Source organism: Sminthopsis crassicaudata, chromosome 6 (assembly GCF_048593235.1).
Source record: "Sminthopsis crassicaudata isolate SCR6 chromosome 6, ASM4859323v1, whole genome shotgun sequence".
Taxonomy (NCBI): domain Eukaryota; kingdom Metazoa; phylum Chordata; class Mammalia; order Dasyuromorphia; family Dasyuridae; genus Sminthopsis; species Sminthopsis crassicaudata.
The window spans coordinates 219,774,702-219,799,701 of NC_133622.1; the positions used below are offsets into that span (position 1 = coordinate 219,774,702).

At 37.7% G+C, this 25,000-nt stretch overlaps 1 protein-coding gene and 1 long non-coding RNA gene across 4 annotated transcripts in view; one reads left to right on the plus strand and one right to left on the minus strand.

The window, feature by feature from the left end:
* LOC141547130 (uncharacterized) overlaps nt 1–994 on the plus strand; it is a 3,398-nt gene extending 2,404 nt beyond the window's left edge. Inside the window, exons 2-3 of the long non-coding RNA XR_012483519.1 lie at nt 1–34; nt 935–994. The exon at nt 1–34 is cut by the window's left edge and continues 53 nt beyond it. This is a non-coding gene — a long non-coding RNA (uncharacterized LOC141547130). The remainder of the gene's footprint in view (nt 35–934) is intronic.
* Nucleotides 1–25,000, minus strand: part of MPPED2 (metallophosphoesterase domain containing 2) — a 210,468-nt gene that overhangs the window by 2,774 nt on the left and 182,694 nt on the right. For all 3 annotated transcript variants that reach the window (XM_074275519.1, XM_074275518.1, XM_074275517.1), the window contains exons 5-6: nt 5,690–5,805; nt 1,525–1,638 (exon numbers count right to left, since the gene is read on the minus strand). In XM_074275519.1, the coding sequence (XP_074131620.1) occupies nt 1,525–1,638; nt 5,690–5,805 (230 nt within the window). The remainder of the gene's footprint in view (nt 1–1,524; nt 1,639–5,689; nt 5,806–25,000) is intronic.

The window sequence follows — 25,000 nt, forward strand, 5'->3', positions numbered from 1 at the left end:
TTTTAAAAAATTTAAGAAGGTGGGGAGAAAAAAGGTATAGTACATGTTTGTTTGTTTGTTTTTTAAACTTGTCCTCAAAATTATAGCCATTTCCCCCAGAAACCTTGCTTAGAAATGAGTTTAAAAATGTAGGTATGGAATTCTTTCCAGTGTCCCTTGTTAACCATGCCTAAAAAGCCTTCTCCTTTTCTGCGAGAGTGGCCACAAAGGCAGGGCAGATTGGAGGCCCCGCTCTCTCGGAGGGCCGCGGCCCTGCCTTCTACCTGCTCAGCTGGCGCCTGCTCTCAGAGCAATCTGAATTTTCTCTCGGCTCTGTGGGGGGATTTTCAATATGCTCTTTATTACCACCTAACCAGGAAGCCTCTGGGTCTGTGAGCTTGGCAAAGCAAACTTTCTGGCCTTTTATTTTATTTTTTTTTGCCTTGTTTTTCTGGCATGTGACCTGATGTCCCTGCTCTACTGTTAGTGTGTAAAGAACTCCCAAGTGGTTCTGGGATAAAGCAGCTGAGATGAGGTCTAACCAGAATTGCCCCCACTGTATGTGCCTGGCCCATAGTCTCCTTTTGAGTGCAGATCTCCCCAAAGGGGAGCAGCCAAAAATTTCATGATCCATTTTAAAAATCTGGCCCATAGTAGTTTAATAAACATTAGTTGACTGAAAACCAGGAATTTTTGATTCCACAGAGTTACAAAGGCCTACAAACAAACCATAAGGAAACATAAGCCTCTGGCCCCAAATAAATTACAGAAGAAAATTGTTCAGATGTTAAAAAAAAAAAAAAAAAGTAAAGTTTTCATTTATTTCACTCTGTATGGAGTAAAAACTGGATAGGCAAGTAAGAAGAGGGAAATCATTTTAAACTTACTGATAATTTTATTTGTTTTATTTTTCTGCCATCCCTTTTCTTCTCTCTTCTCTTGTTTTCTAATATAGGAGGCAGAGTAATACGATGCTTTGGGGCCAAAGGACTGGGATTCATATCCTGCTTCTGATGCTTAGCATATGTATATGTTGTTACCCTCAATTTAAGGAAAGAGGGATAATTTTTTAAAAAAGTGGGTACAGTTGCCAGAGTGTCGGATTCATAGCTGGAAACGCAGACTCAGATCCTGATTCTGCTCTTTGCTACCAAGTGTGTGAAAGCATGAAGGTGTCAATCTCTCTGAGCCTCAGTATCATCACCTGAAAAAAAGGGTACTAGACCAAAAAACAATTGAACCTGCCCTGAATCTCTGATTTCTGTGAGACGTTCAGATCTTTTGAATTTTCCTACACTCACCTTAAAGGGCAGGGGGAATATCAACTGATCTGGTTCCCATTTGCACAAGGAATTGATTACTCTGCTTAGCCTGACTTGGAGCTAATAGACCTTGACATTTTGGGGAAGCTCTAAATGGGTCCTTCAGCATCTATCTGCAAAAAGGCCTGTCTATCATGCACATGGCTGATGATATAATCAAAGGCGCCCTGATCAGACTAAACCAGAGCCAGGGGTTCCACTTCTCCCTTCTCCCACTTCATACCTTCATGGATTCCGCCAAAGACGTGGAGTTTGGGTCGTACTCGTCTTTGCACCGTGTTTAACAGTTCAACGCAGCCAACTCGCTGAAGCTCCTTGGGGACCCAGTCTCGAAAACCTGAGGGCAAAATGAAATCAATACTCTTAATTTTCTCTCTTCAGGTAAGGTTTCATTTAGACTTTCAGGAAGCCATAACTCACTGAGGGTTTATTACATTATCTGTAATCCTAACCTCTCCATTAAAGCTTACAATACCTTTTAAGAAACTTTTCACTCATCACTTTGTCTTCTTTAGAGTCTTTTTTTTTTTCTTTTTAGTTTCAGGTTTTTTTTTTTCTCCTCTTAATTAACATTTTTCCCTGTATAGAATTTGATTTATTCAACTACTAGGTTTCAAATCCTCTCTGTGAGCTGAAACTTGGTGACATTTATTCCTGGCACTGTTATGTGGTCTCCCACCCCCTTTTTCTTTCTTATGTGTCTGGGTCCGTATTTGTCTCTCTTTCTCTTCTTTTTCAATTTTGTACCTCTCTCCTTATTACTCTCCTTAACGTTCCATCTACCCAAAGAGCAGATTTACTTCCGAGAGATTTAGATTAAGGGGGGTTGGGAAAGGCCACATTATACACTGGCCCCCATACCCTTGCATTTCTCTAGACAATTCAACTCTTGGCTCTGAGTGATTTCCAGTGACCAGAGCCTGGGAAAGCTAGGTTACCTCCCCAGGCTGATCACCAGCTATAGGTAACAAGATGACCCATAATAGTATCCAGCAAGCTGGGGCTAATTGACTACTTTTAAAGTAAAAGCCACTTAGTTCCACACTTAATGCAGAAAATCCATAAAAAACTGACATCAATTATCACAAAAGTCGGCTGTCAGGATGGTTACAGTCTGAAATGGAATGTGTAGTGATCAGATGGGGGTGGGGCTGGGCGTACAAGAGGAGACTGGGAAGAGCAATGGGTCCAGCAAGCTTTAGCACAAACAAATGGCACAAATCTGTTTGTGACACCATTATGTTATTTCTATCTATCAAAAACAAAAACAAAAAACCACAATAAGGGGCATAAATCAATGTGGTTTTAGACAGAGAATGGCAAGCAAGTTGACTATTTAGTTCAGTGAAATTGAGAAAAAGAACATTGAGTCCCACTCCATGCAAAACTGGTGAAAGACAGACCATAAATAATAATACGTGGAATATGGATGGAGAAAGGGGAGATTTATTCCAATATTATGCACTGATTGAAAGGAAAGTATAGAAGCTCTTTGAAATGGGGAAAGGTATCCACCACCAAAAATTATAAGCATATTCTTTTATTGCTTTATTTCTACATTGTTTTTTTTTAGGGGGAAAATTACTTTTCATAGAAAATGGTCAAAGGAAAGGAAAGCTCTTTTATCACTGGATATGTGAATGGGTAGGATGTATTTGACCACTATCACTCTCAAAGCCAGAAGTGGAGAATTTAAAAATGCTTTGCAAAAGGTTACTTCCAATCTCCCTCAATGGGTGCAATTAGTACCATGTGCAAAATGTGCCTACAAAGTCATTCTGAAACACCAACTGCATGCTTTATTTTATGTCCCCCCCCATCCTTTTCTTTGGAAGCTTCATAATACCAAGCTGCAAAGTTTTTCTTGGAGGCCTGGAATTTAAACATCTGTCACCACAATTTGCTTTCATTCCAGGCTGAAGGATTTGTCCAAGTTTGCAGTGAAACTGTTATAGTCCCTAAGTAACCCCAAACACATGTTTGATGCAAGTCCCTAATCCAATGGGGGAACTGTTGAGATTTGCAGCAGTTCAGGCTCTTATTTTGGGCCCAAAATTTTCAAGAGCTGCCACTGTGGCTGGTACGCTTATCCTTTTCCCAAATAAAAGGGACCTTAGAGACCTTGTCCAACCCCTTAAATATAAAGAAATAGAGCTCCCAAGAAATTAACTCGTTAGCCCAGGATCATATAGTTAGTAACTGAGGCAGAATTTGAAAATAGGACTTCCTGTTATCAACTCTAGTATTCCACCTAATCCCTCCCAACTTCCATTTGAGAAATACAATAAATGTTTCTTTTCTTTTTTAAGAAGAATCAACAAATGATAGCAAATGGCTTTCAAGGGAAATTATCTCCAAAAACTACATCTAAAAATTTTCTGCAAATAGAAGATAGCATAGACATGGATAACTCAAAATAGCAGAGTATATATTGGATAGGGCACTGATACATGAGTCAATAAAACCCAGTTCAAATCCTTCTTTGGGTACTTACCAATTATGAAACTTTGGACGAGCCACTTAAAAAACTCTATGCCAGGGGTTCTCAAACTGTGGCCCATGGGCCAGATGTGGCCCGCTGAGGACGTTTATGTGGCCCGCCGTGTTATGGCAAATGGTTTAAGGGGCAGAAACAGAGTGTGAGCTTTTGTTTTTACTATAATCCAGCCTTCCAACAGTCTGAGGGACAGTGAACTGGCCCCTATTTAAAAAGTTTAAGGACCACTGCTCTATGCTATAGTTTCCCCATCTGCAAAATGAGTTGATTGGACTCTACAACTCCTAAATTTGATGGCTTTCTAGTTCTCAATCTAAGATCCTATGATATTCTTCTTGGGGTCCTATTATCATCTCCAAGACCTGACGGTCTCTTTAACTTATTAATCTGCATAACCCAAACACAAACCAGTTGGTTAATTTTTTTGTGACAGGAATGAAGTGTGTCAGTCCTGGATTAAAATTTTTTCTTGCATAATCCCAAATGGAGGATAAAGCTACAGACAATTAATTAATCATGACAAAGAACCACGATTACACTTTGATATTTTGAGAAACCATGATTTCATTGAGGGGGACCTTTTCCTTTGTAAACCGGTACAGTCTTTGAGAGTGACTGACCCAAAATATTAACCAGCCCATGTTCAAACCTGGTAATGAGGCTGTCTGAAATCTGATCCCTGAGTGACTCACATTACACCACCTGGATTGCACTCAAATTCTTCCATGTTTTGCAAGATGTGCCAAGAGCTTATGTTATATTTTATATTATGTTATAGCCCTTCAGAGCCTAGGGTCACTGCTACTCTAGCCTATATTCCATCTACTATTTATTTTTCTTGTAAGCTATGATTGATCTTGATGTCATCTCTCCCTTAGATCAGCTCCTTGAGGGAAGAGATTTTTTTTTTTTTTGCTTTTCTCTGTATAACCAGCACTTAATACAGTGCCCTGCACAAAGTAGACATTTAATATATGTGTGTTTGTTAAGGTGTTGGTTGGAAAAAAGAGTTGACCACAGAAGTAAAATAATACTTTTCATACTCGTAAACTGAAAATCGTTGGGATTTTTTGTTTCTTATCATATCACTGACTCTACTGGCTATGAAAACCTCATATCTGACCCAGAATCTCCAGGATAATCACCTGTAGGTCATCTTTAATTACAAATGCTTACATGACGAATAAGGAAATGTGTACAAGAAATACACATGTGGAACCTATATTGGATTGTTTGCTGTCTTGGAGAGGGGGAGGAGAGGGAGAAAAAAATGGAAACAAAAGGCTTTTCAAAGGGGAATGTTGAGAGCTATCTTTGCATGTATTCAGAAAAATAATTATTAAAATTATAAATGCTCACTGGACATCTTCATTTTACTTAATTTCAGTGTGTGCATTTTAGAGAGGGAGGAAGCACTTTCTCTTCAAATAATAAGCTCAAATGCTGAACTTAAAGACTCCTCCCCTGTTCTAACTAGTTGATGAAAAGGGAAATGAACTCTGAATAAAAGCTTCAGTCATTTCATGGTCATTCAAAAGCCTCCATGATGGGTATACGGTGTGCTTCTCCCTCCCTCCCCTGTAAGGTGAATACTGTTCTTAAAATAAATTATCTGGCTCAAAAGACTGTGGTGCTATATACTCATTTGATTTTCCTTGACTCCAATAAATCAAAAAATTTAATTTCAAGAACACCTGGAAGCCCAGCAGAACTGCTAAGTTTAATTATCATACTGGGCTTCTTTGAAGACATTGCTTTCCACCTCCCTCCCATATTCCTTTTTTTTTCTTTTTGGTTAGAGGAAAATGATTATGTCCCTGAAAGCATTATTCATTCTGCCTGAACAGAAAATATTCACCACTATAAAAATGATGCCCCTTGCTTCACTTACCAAGAGGAGGGCCATGTGTCATTAGTATATCAATTCCCTCTGGGATGAGGTTCCACTTGTCCAGCAAAGACTGACCTCTGGGTAGGTTAAAGCCCCATCCATTAAACCACGGCGTCCTTTGAGAAAAATAATGCAAATGGCATCAGGGCAACAGAGCAATGTTTCATATTTTTAGAATTTTTGACTTGCACATTCCCTCTAACAGTTTGCATTTTTTTCCCTTCTCTTTTGGAAAGTTATCTCTCAGAAAGAGACTCTTTCTGTTGGTTACCTTCCAACCGAGACATTTAAAGGTGAACATGTGGGCTGTGAATCATTCAGTGCAAAAGGATATGATTGTCTGAAGAAAAGAACATCATAAATATAAAGGGGACATTATTTTGGACATGCCCAGATATCAGAGCTATGTGAATTTCTGGCTCAGCTCTGGAACAGTTCCACCATTAATTTAGAGGAAGAGAGCTAAAGTAAGCCCTCAGCCTCCTCACCAGAAATTATTCTTGACAAAATCCTGAGATTGATCCAGAAAATACCCTTGTGGCAGATGCCTTTACTAAAAGGACTGTTTTGGTAAAAAGGAGATTCAACAGATAGGACATTTGGAACAATGTGGAGCTCACAAAACGAGAGTAAGAGAAGAACTCAACTTAATACAATTCCGTAGACAAGTGTAAAGCTTCTACCATATGTCAGACCTGTGCTAGGTACCAGAATACAAAGACAAAAATTAACAGTGTCTGCCTCCGAGGAATTCAAATTCTATTTGGAAGATTCAGTACATCACAAGTCATTAAATACAAAATCTACACAAGACTACAGTCTAGTTCAAGGGGCAGAAAACCAACAAACTGAGTGCATGAGAAAAGGCCTTAGATAGGGGGTTCCACTTGAATTGTATATTGAAGGAAGCTAGGGATTCAAAGAGGCAGAGGTGAATAGGAAGTTCATGCCAAACATAATACAAATACATGAGGAGAGATGTCATGCAGTGGAAAGCTAGTAGCTTACTTTAGACTTCAGAAGAGAGTGCAGGGTAATAATGTGAAATAAGTCTAGGAAAGAAGACAGATTGTGGAAAAATGTAAATATCAGGAAGAGGACATATTTTATCCTATAGATTATGGAAAACCCCTAAAGATTTTGAATATGGGAATAACCTCATCAGTTCTATGTTCTTGAGATATATATTTGGCAGCTGTGTGGAGGATGGGTTGGGGAGAGGAAAGACCAGAAATCAGAGAAACAACCTGGGAAGCTAATGCAAGAGACATGAGACATAGAGAGAAGGGGACAGGTATGTCAGATGTTATGGGGGAAGACCTGATAAAGTCTGGTAACTGAATGGATATTGAAGGGGAAGGGAGATGAGGGAAAGGGCTGAATTGAAGATGATTTTGAAGTTGTAAAAACGTTGGTGACTAGGAAAATGGTGTTTCCTTCAACAGAAATAGGGAAGTCTGAAAAATGGGTTGGTTTAGGATAAAATAGGATATATTCCATTAAATCTACTATGGACATCCATTTGGAGATACCCAAACCACCTTAGTTGGTCCTACAAGAAGAGACACAGGAGAAAACAGGAATTGTGGGAAGAAACAAAAAAAAAAATCTAATATGAACTCTTCTAAAAGCTGCCAGGGAAGGGTCTGTTGCCTAACCCTAAGTATGGTTTCCTTTCTCCTTTAGCAACTTACTTTCTTCCTTTTCTCTGGGCATCAGTTTTTGTTGATCATTATTAAAATGAGGAAATTGGATGAGGGGATGTCTAAAATCTTCCAGCTTCAGCATAGAAACTTGAAGAGCGTCTCATTCTTTTTTTTTTTTTTTTTTTGATTCCACAAATTAAGATGTGACCAAGTTTATTTGAAATACTGGCCAAAACTATCTTTTTTTTTTAATCAAGAAGAGATTGAATTTGACACACTGAAAATGCCAGCTGGGTGAGATATACAATAATATGGGTACTGTGTACAACACAGAAGTGACCCTCCACTCATTTTATTACACTATAAGAGCTAAGAGTAGAACACATGTTCTTTGTCTTGAAGTTCTTGAAGTCCCTCTATAGGCAGGCTAATTATAAAATAGGCAACATGGCACAATGGAAAAAGTGTTTCATTTGAAGTAAAACGACTGGGATTTGAATGCTATCTCTGTTAACTTACTGCCCATGTGCTCCTGGGCATGTCATTATTCACTCTGAGTCTCAGTTTCCTCATTTGTAAAATGAGTTGGTAGAATTCGATGATTTCTAATTCAAATCTATGATCCCTAGAATGAAGCAAATTCTAATGCAACTCAGTTCACTTCAACTCAATAGTCATTTAATTATGAGCAAGTTATAAACACTGTATAAATGAGCATTATCCTAAATGCTATGAATACAAAGACTCTCATCAAGAGGCTTATATTCTAAGATGGGAGGATTGGCCATGAAAAGGTTCAGAAACTAGAATGTTTCAGTTTATTTTGGTATTTTTTTTCATCTTTAAAGTTTCTTTGTTATACTTGGAACAATGGTAATCATCTTTGCTTGCAGAAGACAGTTTAAAAAAAACAACACAAGTATTATTTGATTTGCTGAATCACTAAATTTTAGGGTTCCCTTCCTCTCATTACTAGACATGGAGACTGGCATATATATATAAGGTTTTGGTGAAGCTCAAGGAATCCAATTACTCACATTAATGGGCTTAGTTCACATCTTTTTAAAATGCTAGGGGAAACTTCTGAGACACATGGTTTCTGGTAGTGCCGAATAAAATCCCATCATTACTATATATGGCCCATTATGTTTAGCAATCCATGACTCTAAATTTAAATTCAAGCTCCAAATTGCTAGCATCTTTTTAATTTTACTGTAAATTCATTTAGTTGCTCATTTCTGAAAGCTCTGCTGGAAAATAAAGTGTTTGATGAAATATTCAGATCATCTCAACATCAGGAGCAAACATAAACACACTTTTTTAACCAAATAATTCTTATGGTGGAGCATCATTACCCCTCACATCCTCTGAGAAGACAGGGAAACCAAGGCCCAGGAGCACTAGGTTATATCTATTTGCCTTAGCTGAGAGCTTAATTTTCACAACTTTGTGATAATTATTGGAAAGAAAAGGAGAGAGAGAGAGAGAGAGAGAGAGAGAGAGAGAGAGAGAGAGAGAGAGAGAGAGAGAGGAAAAAGGAAGAAAGAAAGACAGAAAGAAAGACAGGAGAAAAGAAAGAAAGAAAGAAAGAAAGAAAGAAAGAAAGAAAGAAAGAAAGAAAGAAAGAAAGAAAGAAAGAAAGAAAGAAAGAAAGAAAGAAAGAAAGAAAGAAAGAAAGAAAGAAAGAAAGAAAGAAAGAAAGAAAGAAAGAAAGAAAGAGAAAAAGAAAAAGAAAGAGAAAAAGAAAGAAAGAAAGAAAGAAAGAGAAGAGAAAGAAAGAAAGAGAGAAGAGAGAGAGAAAGAAAGAGAGGAAAAAGGAAGAAAGAAAGACATTTGAAGTAAAACGACTGGGATTTGAATGCTATCTCTGTTAACTTACTGCCCATGTGCTCCTGGGCATGCCATTATTCACAGAATGAAAGACAGGAGGAAAGAAAGAAAGACAGAAAGACAGGAGGAAGGAAAGAAAGAAAGAAAGAAGAAAAAAGAAAAAGAAAGAAAGAAAGAAAGGAAGGAAGAAGGGAGGGGGAAGGGAGGGGGAAGGGAGGGAGATAGGAGAAAGAAAGGAAAGAGACAGAATAATAAAAAAGGACAGACAGATGAAATACATTAAATAGATATAAATGGATAAGTCTATTGTCTATGTCTATATAGCTAGATACTAGTACTTGAATTTTTTATAACCCCCTAGCAAGAATGAGTCTGTGGTACTCCTTATTTTAAATATATGGCCATATTGGGTGTAAGATGGCAACAATACAAATATAGCTACTGTAGAGATACTTAAGATTCTTTTTTTTTTTTTTCCCCAAATTGAATCCAAAATGTTTTAAGCCACACTAGAGTCAGAGGTCTGAAAGCAAGTTATTACCTGCTGGCTGAGACTGACCTTTTAACCACATGTTAAATATTTACTGAATCAAAATCCCATCTTGGTCTCCTAGATAGAAGGATATACTACTTTTTAAATAGAACCAGGTGAAGCTCTTTTGTTTTTCTTCAAAGAATCAGAGCTGGAAGATACCATCTCTCCCATTTTATTGATGAAGACACTGAGGTTCAGAAAGGGAAATAAATTGTCCACAATCATACAATCAGTCAGTCAATAAATACCTATCCGGTGGCTGCTCTGTTTCAGACACTGGGGATAAAATCATCACAATCAAACACATCTTGCCCTCAAGAAGTTTACATTTGATCCAAGTGTGGGGACAGAGGTTGAGTCTCCTGACGTAAAAATACAATGCTCATTCCACTTGATCATTGCCTTCATATTGAGTAAGATAATGGTTATTTTCATTGTTTGATAAACCAAAGAAGGGAATTCACCAGGGAAATTCTATTTGAAAAGAACTCTGGCAAACACTTTAACAGAATAGATCAGTATACATCAACAAGATAGGGCAGTTAAGTGACAGCAAGTTGTTGCAGTGGAAAAAGTGTTGGCCCTAGAGTCAGGAAGACTCTTTTTCCTGAGTTCAGATTTTGCTACAGATACTTATTAGCCATGTGACCCTGGGGAATTCACTTAATCCTGCTTGCCTCAGTTTCCCCATCTGTAAAATGAGCTGAAGAAGGAAATGGCAAAGCACTCCACTATGTTTGCTAAGAAAACCCCAAATTGGGTCATGAAGATTCAAATATGACCAAACCATAAAAAATGTCACAGTAAGCTTAGAGTGACTATTTGACTTAAACTACCACAAAAGATCACGTTTTAAAAATAGTGATAGTGTTTTTTTTCAAAGCCATGGCTTTTGATCAAATTGTGGGTACTTCTAGAATCCAGGGCCTCATTTAATCATCTGATCCTTTTGTCGATTGCCTATTTACCTTAGTGATCAACATATTTTTCTACCATATAATATAAATCAAGGATTTCCCTAGTTGGTCCACTCTCTCTTCTTTTTCATCTCAATTACCTGATTCTAGAATCTGATCTAAGAAAATTTAAAAAAAAACAAGTTCAGGAGCCAACCAAAAAGCATTTCATATTTTAGAGAGGGGTAAATAAAAAATTGGAAGGAAAAAATCAGTGATTTTAAAAATGCACAGTGCACAGAGTAGTAGGACTTAAGGGATGCTTTCTTTCTGTGTTAGAAAGTTTTGCCTGGAAAAAGCACAGAAGGTTTAAAAGAAATTAGTATGAGTGAGAAACCTTTCTCTGATAATTTCTATCATAATTTCACAATTTCTATCACCACGGAGGCAGAAAAATATGATACACTGTTGTCATGAAGAGGTGGGTTCAAGTCTCTCCTCTGACACATGTTGGCTTGTGATTTGGAAAATCATTTAAACTTTCAGTGCTCCAGATGACTTCCAAGATTAGAAACTACAGAAGAATGATCAATCTACATCAGTAGAGGTAGTTTCCACTCTAGGAGTTCCTCCACTTATTGAATACCAGCTCTGGGAAAACAAACGAACAGCCTAAAACATTCCAGTCAGGGCCAAATCAGCCTTGTGGTATCTGTTAGGGATGAGGAGGGACACAAATGTAGTTTTTCCACTATTGTTTAAAAAAGATTCTTCCAGAAACATGCAGGCCTGTTCCCTTGAGTACTCTCCATTATGAACTTTCCATAAAAGATTCAAATAAGACATCAGTCTGCAGAGACCCAAATTACGTTTGGCTAACATTAAACTTGTGACACAATCCAGAAGTTTCCAAGTTAGATAGAGTTTAGAAGGTTCTGGCTTTTATTATCACCAAAACACATGTGATAAGGTGTGTGTGTGTGTGTGTGTGTGTGTGTGTGTGTGTGTGTGTGTGTGAGAGAGAGAGAGAGAGAGAGAGAGAGAGAGAGAGAGAGAGAGAGAGAGAGAGAGAGAGAGAGAAAGAGAGAGAGAGGGGGGGGGAGAGAGAGTGGGAGGAAGAGAGAGAGGAAAGGAGGGAGGGAGAGAGGAAAGGAGGAAGGGAGGGGGGCAGGCAGAAACAAAGATACACAGAGAAAAGAGAGATGAAAGAAAAGAGAAATATTGAAAGAGAAAAAGGGAGAGAAAAAATATGATAGAAAAGAGGAGTAAAGAGAAGAGGAAGGAAGAAAGAGACAGAATGAGAGAGACAAAGAGACAGATATAGAGAAGAGAGATGGGAGAAAAGAGAGATATTGAAAGAGAGAAAAGGAGAGAGAAGTAGAGATAGAAATGAGGAAGAAAGAGAAAGAGAAGAGAAGAAAGGAAGAAAGAAAGGATGAGAGAAACACAGAGGGATGAGAGATGGAAGAAAAGAAATATTGAAAGAGAGAAAGGGAGAGAGAAACTGTAATAGAAAGGAGGAAAAAAGAAAGAGAAGAGAAGGAAGGGAGGAGAGACAGAGACCAAAGAGATTGAGAGAGGAAAAGATGGAGATGTGGATTTATTTTTAGTTCTAATTGTATTCTGGAATCAAATTTTCATGGCTTGCTTATGTTTGAATATCAAGTATCTGAAACAAAAACAAAGTTACTTTTAGTATGATTTTCATGGTACTTCTAATGTGGTTTTTCATTTCCTTAACACAGATGTGAAGTTTCTTCAGGCATTCTCTGGCAGGGCTTTGCTTTGGAGACAATGGCCATGGTCTCAGAGAGAAAAAAAGCATTTGATCAGGAGACTTCCTTGGTCCTAGTTCCAGTGATGCCAAAAACTAATTGTAAGCTAAGGTATGACTTATTAGTTTATTAAAGGGTCATTTTGACGACAGCGGTAAAGAAGGGACAAAATTCAGAGGACCTGTGGCTGTGACATTGCTACATTCTGCTTGTATGATCTTGAAAAAGTCATCTGACATCCGCACATAAAGCTGAAAAAAATCTTAGCATATAGTGGGCACTTAATACATGTTGATTGATAGTTGGAAGAGAGATCTCAGAAGCAATCAAGTCCAATTCCTTTATTTGATAGATGAAGAAACAAGTCTGGGAAGATTAAGCAATTTTGTCAAACTCAAGAGGTTGTGTCAAGAGGCAAGATTTGAACCTGGAGCCAGTACAGTTTTTATTGTGACATGTTGCTCCTATAAAAGGAGGAGTTTGAATTATCAGCCCTTGAAGTTCTCTTTCGGCAATAGCTTCAATGGCAGAAACAGAAGTCCAAGAGCCGTCCTCCAATCTCTACCCTTGCCTTGAGCAATCCGTCCTGCATAGCACATTTGAGAAGTGGTCTTCTGGTCTTTGCTTGGAGACTTTAGAGAAGGGGAACCTGCCACTTCCTGGGGCAGCCCATGTCATCTTTGGATACATCCAATTATCAGGAAGGGTTTTTTCAAATCAAGCTGATATTTCCTTTCTTTCAAGTTTTTCCTCACTCAGGTCTATCAAATATGGACAAGAAGATCATGTCTACTCTGTCCCATATAGCAGCCCTTCATACATTCAAAAATAGCATTCTAAAATTTCTTCTTTAAGATAAAACACACCCAGTTCCTTTAGATAATCTTTGTATGACATAAAACTCGAGATCCTTTTAAGGATACTTTCCAACTTGTCAATGTCTTTCCCCAAATACTGCTATGACATAATCTATGATACTTCCCCATGCTGGTTACCTCCTAAGGATACTTTCCAGCTTGTCAATGTCTTTCCCAAAATATTGCTGGGATATAAATTAAAGGTACTTCCCCATGCTGGTTACCTCTTAAGGATACTTTCCAGCTTCTCAATGTCTTTCCCAAAATATTGCTAGGACATAATCTATGATACTTCCCCATGCTGGTTACCTCCTAAGGATACTTTCCAGCTTCTCAATGTCTTTCCCAAAATATTGCTAGGACATAAATTAGAAATACTTCACCATGCTGGTTACGTCTTAAGGATACTTTCCAGCTTGTCGATGTCTTTCCCAAAATATTGCTAGGATATAAATTAAAGGTACTTCACCATGCTGGTTACGTCTTAAGGATATTTTCCAGCTTGTCAATGTCTTTCCTAAAATATTGCTATGACATAATCTATGATACTTCACCATGCTGGTTACCTCCTAAGGATACTTTCCAGCTTGTCAATGTCTTTCCCAAAATATTGCTAGGACATAAATTAGAAATACTTCACCATGCTGGTTACTTCTTAAGGATACTTTCCAGCTTGTCAATGTCTTTCCCTAAATATTGCTAGGATATAAATTAGAGATACTTCCCCATGCTGGTTACCTCTTAAGGATACTTTCCAGCTTGTCAATGTCTTTCCTAAAATATTGCTATGAAAATCAACAGTTTGACCATCAAAGTTGGAGTATGTCACTATTCTTGCCTCCCAAATCTTGGATATTATACCTTTATTAGTGTAGACTAAAGCCACACTAACTTCTTTGGCTATCCACATGTTGACTCCTCTCAAGCTTTAAGCCCAAGAAAATCACCAGGTATCTTTCTTTTTCATTTTTGCTTTTGCTCAGGCAATTGGGGTTAAGTGACTTGCCCAGGGTCACACAGCTAGGAAGTGCTGAGTATCTAAGGCCACATTTGAACTTTAGTCCTCCTGACTTCAGGGCTGGTGCTCTATCCACTACACCAATTAGCTGCCACTACAGGTATTTTTCAAAGAAACAATTATTTAGCCCTTTCTGGCCCCAATGCTCCTGGCTAAATGCTGAGACTGAATGACTCAAGTTCTCAGGAAGTGAAATTCTGCAGTACAGGCTGGAGGAAGGGCTGGTAAAGTTGTAGATGGTAGAGGGAGAATGTGTGTGCACCAGAGAGGTGGAATGTATCACCATTATTTAATGATTCTTTACTCACTTGAGTTTCTAATGCCAAGAGTACTGTAGGGACAATACCACAATTTCAACTGGAAACATGAAACCCTAATAGTGATCTCACCAGGAGTTCACTGGAGAACATGAATATAACCAACTTCCACGGGTCTACAATATGTTTTGTTCTCTAACAGAAGGAGGTGGGGGATGGGGTTGGGGAGGGTGGGAAGGAGGAGGGGTAGAATCAAAGCTAACAATGTCATCGCCTTTTGCCAAAGCTTTAATAATTAGCTGTGACTAACAAATTCCACATGGGAACCAACTTGGAAGAAAACGTTTCACGATTTTCCCTGTTGCCAGTGGGCCCAAACTTGCCTGAACCATGTCCCCTAACACATAGGGAGATTTCGCCTCAGAAAAGAACATGAAAAATCCAATGGCCTTGAGAAAACTGGCTTTCAGAGCTGAAAAAGGAAATATTTCTAAAGAAGTCAGTGAAACCGAACGTTAAATCCTGGAGATGCTCAGCTCTTGCTAACTGTGATTAGAACGTCTTCACAGCCTCAAATTCCAGATGCAGAGGCAAGGGAAAATAGCCTAGAGAGGACTCAAGCCTAACAATGTTAATAAAAACGCCGGTTTTCTATATGGAGGCAGGTTTAGATGAAATCCTTGGTAAAGGTCATCTGTGTTTGCAGTACACTGTGCTATGGCGCAGGCAGAACCCAGCGGAGACACTATAAATTCAAGGAGTGGACAGGTGAATAGTTGCCTACTGCCTGCCCCCCACCCCATGAAACTTCAGATGGGTGCTGTGCTAAACAAAGGGAAAACCACAATTCTTTGTGTAAAGGTAAGCCTTGACTAGTCCTGGGGGGTCAATGACACAGATACGGGTCTCAAGTTCACTTCTACCAGAGCTTTCTACCCAGGGGATTGTAGGATTCTGATCCTGCCAATATTATGCTTTTGAACAATCCCCAGGGTGCCGGAAAACAGTAACCCATCAGACACATAGTAGATGTTTTACTTAGCCTGATTACTTATTAAAAGAAATTTCCTCAGTGCTCTACTGCTTGGAATTAAAAAAATTTTTTTTTTTTTTTTTAAAAAAAGCTCGCAATCCATCTTGCACAGACAATTCGGTAGTATGACAGAGCTGTTAGTCAAGGTTGCTTAGCCAAGGAGCGCCGGTGGTTGGAGTTTGACAAAATCTTAAATTGGGTACCCAGAGCAATGGGCTACTTTCGTGCTATAATATTTATAACGGAGAGGGGGGCATTAAAAGGATTCACAGAAAAAATTCTCTAAACCACCAATTACTGCTATTTCTGCTGCTGGCATCTAAGCACAGACATAGACTACAGAAAGAGAAACACATTTTAACGGCATATTTTCCCCTAGATGGTGGCCCCGATTCCGAGCTTTAATCTCCTTCATGCAAAGCACACACAAAGCCATAGGCTCTCTCATACTGGAGATCATGCCGGGTCCAAGAGAACCTAATTTAACTACCACTGCTTAAAATCACACAGCACTTCAGAGCGTCTTTCTCCTGCCACGAAAACATCACAATAATTCTTGATCTCTGCCTCACCTGATAGCTCAACCCTCCCATGGCTGCAAAGCTTCCCTGTCAGTTAGGAATCAGAGTTACACAGGTTCCAGATGTGTCATACGGAGCATTCAGATGAAAGGCAGACACCTGCCTCCCTTTCCCATCGCTAGTTCTGTTTCCTAGCTCTTGATGCTGCTGGAGAATAGTAGCACAGTCCCCACAGATCCCCGGACAAAGCAAGCTGAAAGGGATTTGTCTGTGCAATTAAAAGAGGTCTTATATTAATCTATAGAGCACATCCATACCTAGCCCAGTCAAATGGAATATACGCCAAGTGCCACAATAGCAAGAGGAAAGAAGATCTGATCTTTGGGAGAAGCCGTACACTGTACACCGTCTCTGCAAACTTCCTGGAAAACTGACCCAATGCAATCACCTTTACAATCCCACCCGCTTTCAAAGGTCAGCGTAGGTTTATCTCTCCCCAGTTGTTCAGTCAGTCAGCCCCTTCCCTTCTCCAGGATTCTATAGCATTTAGGTTTTTAATTTGTCTGTACAGTGGATGAAAATCACTGCTGTTTTTAACAAAGGATATAGTCTGCTGTGAAATGTGCCATAATTGGAAATGATAATCATGATAACAATGGTGATGAAAACAACGAATATTTATATATCATTTTAAGGTTTGCAGAGTGCTTTGTGTATGTATATATATATGTATATATATATATATATATATATTATCTCAACTAATCCTCTCAGCAACTCCAAGAGATAAGTTGTAGTATTTATATATTATTTTAAAGTCTGTGAAATGCTTTATATATATATTATCTCAACTAATCCTCACAGAAACCCTGGGAGAAAGATTCTATTATTCCATGTACACACACAAATTTTATAGAGAAGAAACATATTTTGTTCAGCCATTCCTCAGTTATTAATCACACGTTTGTTCTCAGAAACAATGGTGATATGAACATGGCCTATACACAGAGACTTTTCTTGACGTCACACTATTCTTATAAGATTATTGCATATTATATTTATCTTGGTTACCTGTTCTTGTTTTTAAAATCCAGGCTGCCTAATGGAATTCTATTTGCATACACATCTATCTTTTTCGACAGCACTTCCTTTTGCAACTTCTCATAATTGCTTCTTTATGTTGAATCTTCCATTTTTTTCTGAGCTGAATTCCCTTGTAGAATTTGAAGCTATAGGAATCTACCAATCCTTTCTTTGAACTCTTTGAAATCTAAATCTAATCTTGTCTTTGAAATCTTTCCTGAAATCTAGCCTAAGTAACACACAATACTGGATTTTTTACTCCTTTTATAAATTCTGAGATGGAGTGGCTGTTTTCCTTAATATTTCCATTATTTTTATTTCAGCAATCAATTCTTCTTTGTGAATCAGGTCCAGAAATATAGTTATTCATTTTCTTTCCTCTGTCTTTGGAAGGATGAAATTATTAAGGCCAATTAAGAATTTGTTAAGAATTAGTTCCCTATCATTATTTATCATATCATGCTCCCTTGCCAAGTTTATAAATCTCTATATCATCCCCACTCTCCTAGCAGTAGCCTTCCTTACACTCATCGAACACAAAGTACTGGGCTACATGCAATTCAGAAAAGGACTAAACAGTGTAGGACCCTACGGCCTCCTACAACCATTCGCAGATGCAGTAAAACTATTTACCAAAGAACCCTTCCGTCCCCCAATTTCCCAAATTGTCACTATTTCTTTTTTTCTGTCGAGGCGGTCTATGCCTATGATCTATTTTCTCAACTGCATCTATTTCTTCTTTCTGTCTAGGTGGTCTATAGCACACTCTACCAAAAGTAACTAAATACTCTCCATTCTGTTCCCCTACCTTACTTCTTGGATTCTTTCACTTAGGTATCTCTTCTTAATATTCAGTGCTATTTGATCCCACTCATTTCTTTTTTCTGTCTAGGTAGTCTATGTCTGTGATCTATTTCCTAAACTGTATCTATTTCTTCTTTCTGTCCAGGTGGTCTATAACATACTCTAGCAAAAGTAACCAAATACTCTCCATTCTGTTCCCTTGCATTATTTCCTGAATTCTCTCACTTAAGTACCTCTTCTTAATATTCAATATTACTTCATTCCACTCTACTTCTATCTATTCCATTTCTTTTAAACCATATCCTTCTCGAATATGGTCCAGTTATGATCTCAGCCCAAGCAAGTGTTAGTGTTGACTATGAAATCTGTTATTTTCATAGGTTATGTTAGGTTCATAGATCACAGGAACATAGGTTTAGAGGCAAAAGGAACCTCCTCAGCTGACTTTTAGTCCAACCTCTTCACATTACAAAGAAGAAAACTGAGGCTTAACTGGGACAATGATTTGTTCAAGGTCATAATACCCTATGTACATACACATACATAGATATAAATACTCATTTAATAGTCCTTCATATAGGCATTCCATCTCTGACCAAGAAGTCATCATTCCTATATTTTAAGATATGATTCAAAAATCTAAATCCTAATTTCTAACACTGTATGGTTAATCGGGTATTCTGATCATTGTCTTCTTGTCTTGCTATTGGAGGGAAAGAGGTACAGTGGCAGGCACTTCCAGGAACCAAGATGAAAAACAAACTACAGCCTGTTTTTGAACTTAGTATGTTCTGAATTATTAAAAATAACATTACAATATCTTATCTAACCATCCTAAACTTCATACCTGTCTTTAATGCTATAAATAAATAAGAGGAAGCAGAAAATTCTCAATCCATTTCCTTCCCACAGGGTAGTAGTGGGGGAAATGCTGAATGTCCATCATGAAAAGGAACATTTATGTGCCAGCAATAATAACGGTCAGACCCCTATGTTGGTGGGCACTTTAAGCAAACACAGGAAGCTTCTAGGTATCTAGAAATGAAGTGGTTTCCTTTGCAGTCTGAGAGAATTAGAGGCTGGGCCACAAAAGATGCCTTCCTGAGATAGTGTAAATACAGAGCAACCACACACAGAAGTTTTGAACAGAGAAAATAAATGTTGAGGATATTCGAAAATGCTTTTCTGAATAATGCCCAAATTTTCACCCACACACCTTTTAAGCACGGCTGTTACTGAGGAAACAAAGGTACATACGTACAGATTGAGAAGATGGGGCTTTTAAAATACAGAAGCAGGTGCTAGGGAAATGAGTTTGGTGCAATGCTTTCTATCGTCAAGGAAAGATGTTAAAGACATGACTTGCCTTGGCTATTATTCCTATAATATAATATAATATAATATAATATAATATAATATAATATAATATAATATAATATGATATGATATGATATGATATGATATGATATGATATGATATGATATGATATGATATAATATAATAATAAATATAATATAGTATAATATAACAAATATCCATAATATGATATATTACATTATAATATAACATATATAATATTTTATCAAATTATATTATAATTTTTATATTATCTAAGTCTAGACGTTGACTCCTTGCCACCTAGTCCCTGTTAGATCTGGTGAGATCAAGAACATCCCAAAATTGATTCCGAATCACAAAATAGAGAATGGACCCCAGAATACACAGTTTCATGTTATGTCTGGTGAAACTTCAGGGGATCTCATAACCTCTCTTTTTACTTTATAAAGAATTCTCCAATAATGGAGTCATAAAACAATTTCCTACAATATCCTATGATGCTGAGGAGAGGTATAACACATGCTTGGAGAGGCTGTGAGGCACAGCAGGCTGAGGGGGAAGGAAGAGCCACTGGGTTCTTGTAAAAGCGCACCTGGGGTTCTGTCCTTGGCCTCATAGCCATGTTTACAAAGTTCCTCTGGAAGGCAGGAGGAGATCAGTGCTTCCTTTTAAATTGTAAAGGGATGTAAAGGAATATCAGAAAGGCGGTGACCTGAATTCTCTAAACTTCAGGCTACTTATTAGACAACTAACTCTTAATTATCCATGCTATTGAAGGAGCTCCTCGTTTTAAATAAAGAATAAGTCAAAAATTTATTTTCTTTTGTTTATGAATGGTGTTTTTTGTGGGGGAGTTTGTTTGTTTTGCAGTAGATTTTCCTTCATAATTAATTATGGTTTTCTTGGGCTAATGTTAAAATTATCTTGCTTTTCCAAAGTCTTTATCAACAGGAAAGTAGGCAAAGACATCCTGGATTAATGCTGCAATTCATCAAAACTGTCTAAATTAACTATCTCAGTCACCATGTTGGAGTGAATCGAGAGGCTTGGAATCAGCAAGACTGGTTTATATTGTTTGTCAGGCCCTTCCTAGCTGTTTCACTGGATAAAATTATTTAAACTCTCTGACCCAATGTGTCTTCCTCAGTAAAATGAGGTAGTTGGCTTTGATGACCTTTAAGCTAATTTGAAATCTATGGCCTTATGTACCAAAGCAAATAATCAACATGCAGATAATTGAGAGTTGAATGTGTTTCAAAATACTTATTGGTAGCAGCTAGCTGCTAACACTCAAGGAGATCTGTGTACATGGTAGTAGTGGGAGATTTGCCTCGGAGCAAATATTTTAGCTTATTTTGTTTTTATATTATTAATTATATTCCCAATATATTTTTCTCCACCACCCAAAGACCTGTCCTTTATGACAAAGGAGGAAAAAAAAAAGGAAAAAAATTCTCAGTATAACCAACCAAGTGTGACATTATATGTAGGCTTCCAAACTTCCAAATCTCCCACCTCTGCAAAGAAAGGGAGGAACCTTCTCATATCTCTTTATTGGGCTTAGCTCAGAAATTACAATTTCACAGCCACCCTTCCTTCCTTCCTTCCTTCCTTCCTTCCTTCCTTCCTTCCTTCCTTCCTTCCTTCCTTCCTTCCTTCCTTCCTTCCTTCCTCCTCCTCCCTCCCTCCCTCCCTCCCTCCCTCTCTCTCCCTCTCTCTTCTCTCTTTCTCTTTCTTTCTTTCTTTCTTTCTTTCTTTCTTTCTTTCTTTCTTTCTTTCTTTCTTTCTTTCTTTCTTTCTTTCTTTCTTTCTTTCTTTCTTTCTTTCTTTCTTTCTTTCTTTCTTTCTTTCTTTCTTTCTTTCTTTCTTTCTCTTTCTTCTTCTCCTTCCTTCCTTCCTTCCTTCCTTCCTTCCTTCCTTCCTTCCTTCCTTCCTTCCTTCCTTCCTTCCTTCCTTCCTTCCTTCCTTCCTTCCTTCCTCTTCCTTCCTTCCTTCCTTCCTTCCTCCCTCCCTCCTTCTCCCCCCCTCTCTCTGTCTCTCTCTTTTTCTCTCTCTGTGTGTATGTGTCTCTCTCTCTGTGTCCTTATCTACATTATTATTATTGTGTATATACATTATTTTCCAGATTCTGCTCATTTTATTTAATCTTCCTCTGCTACTCATTTTTCTTCCTATTCATCATTTTTACAATGCATAAATATTCCTTTATATTTTTACAGCACAACTTGCTTCAAACAATAGACATCCATTCAGTTTCCAGTTCTTCAGAAAAGCATTTATGAAGCCCTTACTGCATGCAGAGCATCACAATATAAAATTTAGATGCAAAGAGAATCAAAGTTTATCTAAGACATAGTTCCTGACAGATAGTCTAGAAGGAAACAAGAAGACATGTTTGTAAATAATTAGAGCCTGAATCTCTTGCTCCTCCCTACATCATAGTGCCCTCTGCTACCATAGTGGATGGTCCCTAGTTTATCTTCCTCACAACTCTGCTAAATCTTTTGTGTCTTTATTCCTCAAAGTTTGATTTAAACTTTTTTTCCAGAGTTGGATGTTTCAACCCAATGAAAGAGTTCAGATTTTGAAAAATCTAATATCCAGATCACTATCCCACTCCTTGGTCAAATGTGCTAATCAAGTAACTGTTAATGCTGTGAGGGAGGTTTCTGGATAGTTAACCATACAGCTTCAAAAATTCCTTCCATCTGTCTATGATCCTATGTCTGGCATAAGTTGGACATGATTTCACGAATGACCCTCAGAAGGAGGGTCAAGTGGATCAAGGAGAGAAAAAAATGAAAGCACTGACACTGGCTTAACTTTAACTCCAGTTGACTATGTTCAGTACAGCCCATTTCAGTAGAAAAAGGCATCTGTGACTGACAGTGCATACACATGGGAAAATAAACATTTTGCATTGTTTAAGTTGTTTTCTGTACTTCAGAACAAGCATGAGGGATTTGAGATCTCAGCCTGTCTATGATGTCTTAGATGAGCCCTAGAGATTCGCCTGAAAAAAAGTAATGGTAAATGACTTGCCTATAGTAACACAGCTACTGAATATCAGAAGTGGGCTTTTGTGGTCTAACCAAGTCTAGCCCTACAGCATACTAAACCTAAAAGAAAAAATAAATAAATAAAAAATAAATAAATAAAACAAACAAACAAATAAATAAATAAAAATATATATCTATAAGTTCACATATTTAGTCATCATAGTATAACTATTATTTTAAATATTTTTATTATTTTATTACTATCATTTTGTTTTATATTTATTATGTTATCATTAAATATTTAAAATTTTTATTTTCAATTAGCAAGCATTTATTTTCTTTCTCTTATTCCATCAATTTAAAAGGAGAAAAAAAACTCATAATAAATTTGCATAGTCAATTAAAACAGATTTTCACATTGATCAATTCCAAAAATGTGTCCCATTCTGTATCTTTAATCAATCATTAGTCTAAGAGTATAAATTTAGACTATAAACTCTCTGAGAGCAGGACACTTTTTATACTTTATCCCTACAGCTTAACATAATAGCTGGCAGTTAGCAAACATTATTTATTCTTTGTTTTTCCTCACTCAATATTGGATATGCTTATACTGTGTCTTCAATTTCATTCTGGTTTAATGGGAAAAAGCACTGGCTTCAGAGGCAGATGACAAAGGATTGAGTCCTGCTTCTCTCACATACTTCTTATCTGGCCCTTGGAGCCCAGTTTTTCTTATCTATAAGATAAAGAGGTAGAATTCTCTGGCCTCTAAGGTCATGCTCTAAATTCATAATTCTGCAATCCATAAATAATAATTGAAGACTCATTCTATTCTAGCACTAAAGAAGTTAACATAGTACTATTAAAAAATATGACATAGCTTGTACCCTCAAGGAATTTATAATATGATGGGGGAAGTAAGGCAGACACATAGGAAACATTTAAATAAAAACTAACAAATTAAAAAAAAATTGAGTAAGTTAAAAATTTTAAAGCTAGTCAAATATACAAATAAAAACAGCTAAAGAAATTAAATTAAAAACCTCAACTAAATAAATAACCAGATAGAGAAATTTAAAAAAACAGTTATTTTTAAAAATATAAAACACAATAAAGATCGAAAGAATGGTTCTCTCTCTCTCCTCTCTCTCTCTCTCTCTCTCTCTCTCTCTCATCTCTCTCTCTCTCTCACACACACACACACACACACACACACACACACACACACACACACACACACACACAATATTGGTCCTGCTTTAAGGGACTGACAATTTAATAAAGGGGGATGAAACATGAATCCAAAGAACTAAGGCCTACAGAGTAGAAGTGACTTGCAACTGACACAGATGCAATAATTAACAGTCAGAATTCGAACACAAGTTTTCTGCCTCTAATTCACTGTTTTTTTTGCCTTACATGAAGCTGCTTCTTGGGGCACTTTACCTCTCAATTCTCTGGGTGCTCCTTTTAAAAGTCTCCCCCTCACAGTCTCTTTCTTTCACTGTCTCTGTCTCATTTTCTCTCTCTCTGTATCCCCATCTCTGTCTCTGTCTCTCTCTCATTCTCTTTCTCTGCTTTTCTCTCTGTCTGTCTGTGTGTCTCTGTCTCTCTCTTTATCTGGTTGTCTTTCTCTTTCTGTCTCTCTGTTCCTCTATATTTCTGTATGTCTCTCTGTCTCTGTTTTTCTCTTTTTCTCTTTGTCTGTCTCTGTATATGTTTCTGTCTCTATCTCTGTCTGGTTTTGTCTATCTGTTCTTTTTCTCTGTCTCTGTGTCCCCCTCTATGTCTGTCTCTGTCTCTCTTTTTCTATTTCTCACAGTCTCCGCCTCTCTCTCTGTCCCCTCTCACTCTTCACCTTTCCCTGTCTCCCCCTTTCTCTTTATATATACATGCACATTGTATAATAGAAGACAGATGCCAGAAGGTAGGTAATGTAAGCTATTATTTTTATCATCAAACCCTAACAAGGAGAGAGCCCCACTTCTAATCTCCAGGTACCCTAGCACAAATTGAATTAACTCACTCAATTTAGTGTTATTCTTTGGAAAACTAATTAAGAAGTATCATCCTATAGTGGCTAGAGAGCTGACCTGGGAGGTAGAATGGTCTGAGGTCTATTCTGGCCTTTGACATTTACACTGACTGCATGATCCTGGGCCAGTCACTTAAACTCTCAATGCCTCAGGTCTGAGACTGACTGCAAGTTGAAAAACCCCAACTTGTCTTTGCTCATATAGGAACTCCCTGTATTAGTAAAACCACAGGTCTGGCCCCTTTCCCTATTATTAGAAATAACAAAGAAAAATTCTTCCTAGAAAAATGAATTTCTAAAAAACCCTCAGGTGAAACTGGGGGAAGGAACTGGGAATATGCTCCAAAGGCCCAGCTTCTTCTTTAGCCTTGGCTCTTTCAAAGGCAGCCTCAGGAATCCGGATCTCAATCCCTTGGCAGGTTTCCCCCATCTGGTTCCAATCCATACCGAGGTGGAATCTGGGGCCTGGTCTATCAAGTTCTAGGTGAATTTCCCATTCCACAGAAACAAAAAGTGAACCCCACCCACTCCTTTGTTGTTATTTCTTAAAGAGCTATTGATGCCTCCAGGAAATCTTTGAAAAACATTTAATTTGCCAACATAGCTCCTGCTTTTGAACACTGTTCTTCCTTTCTTATTACTGGGCAAGTTTGCAGGAAAACAGACACATTTTATAAATAG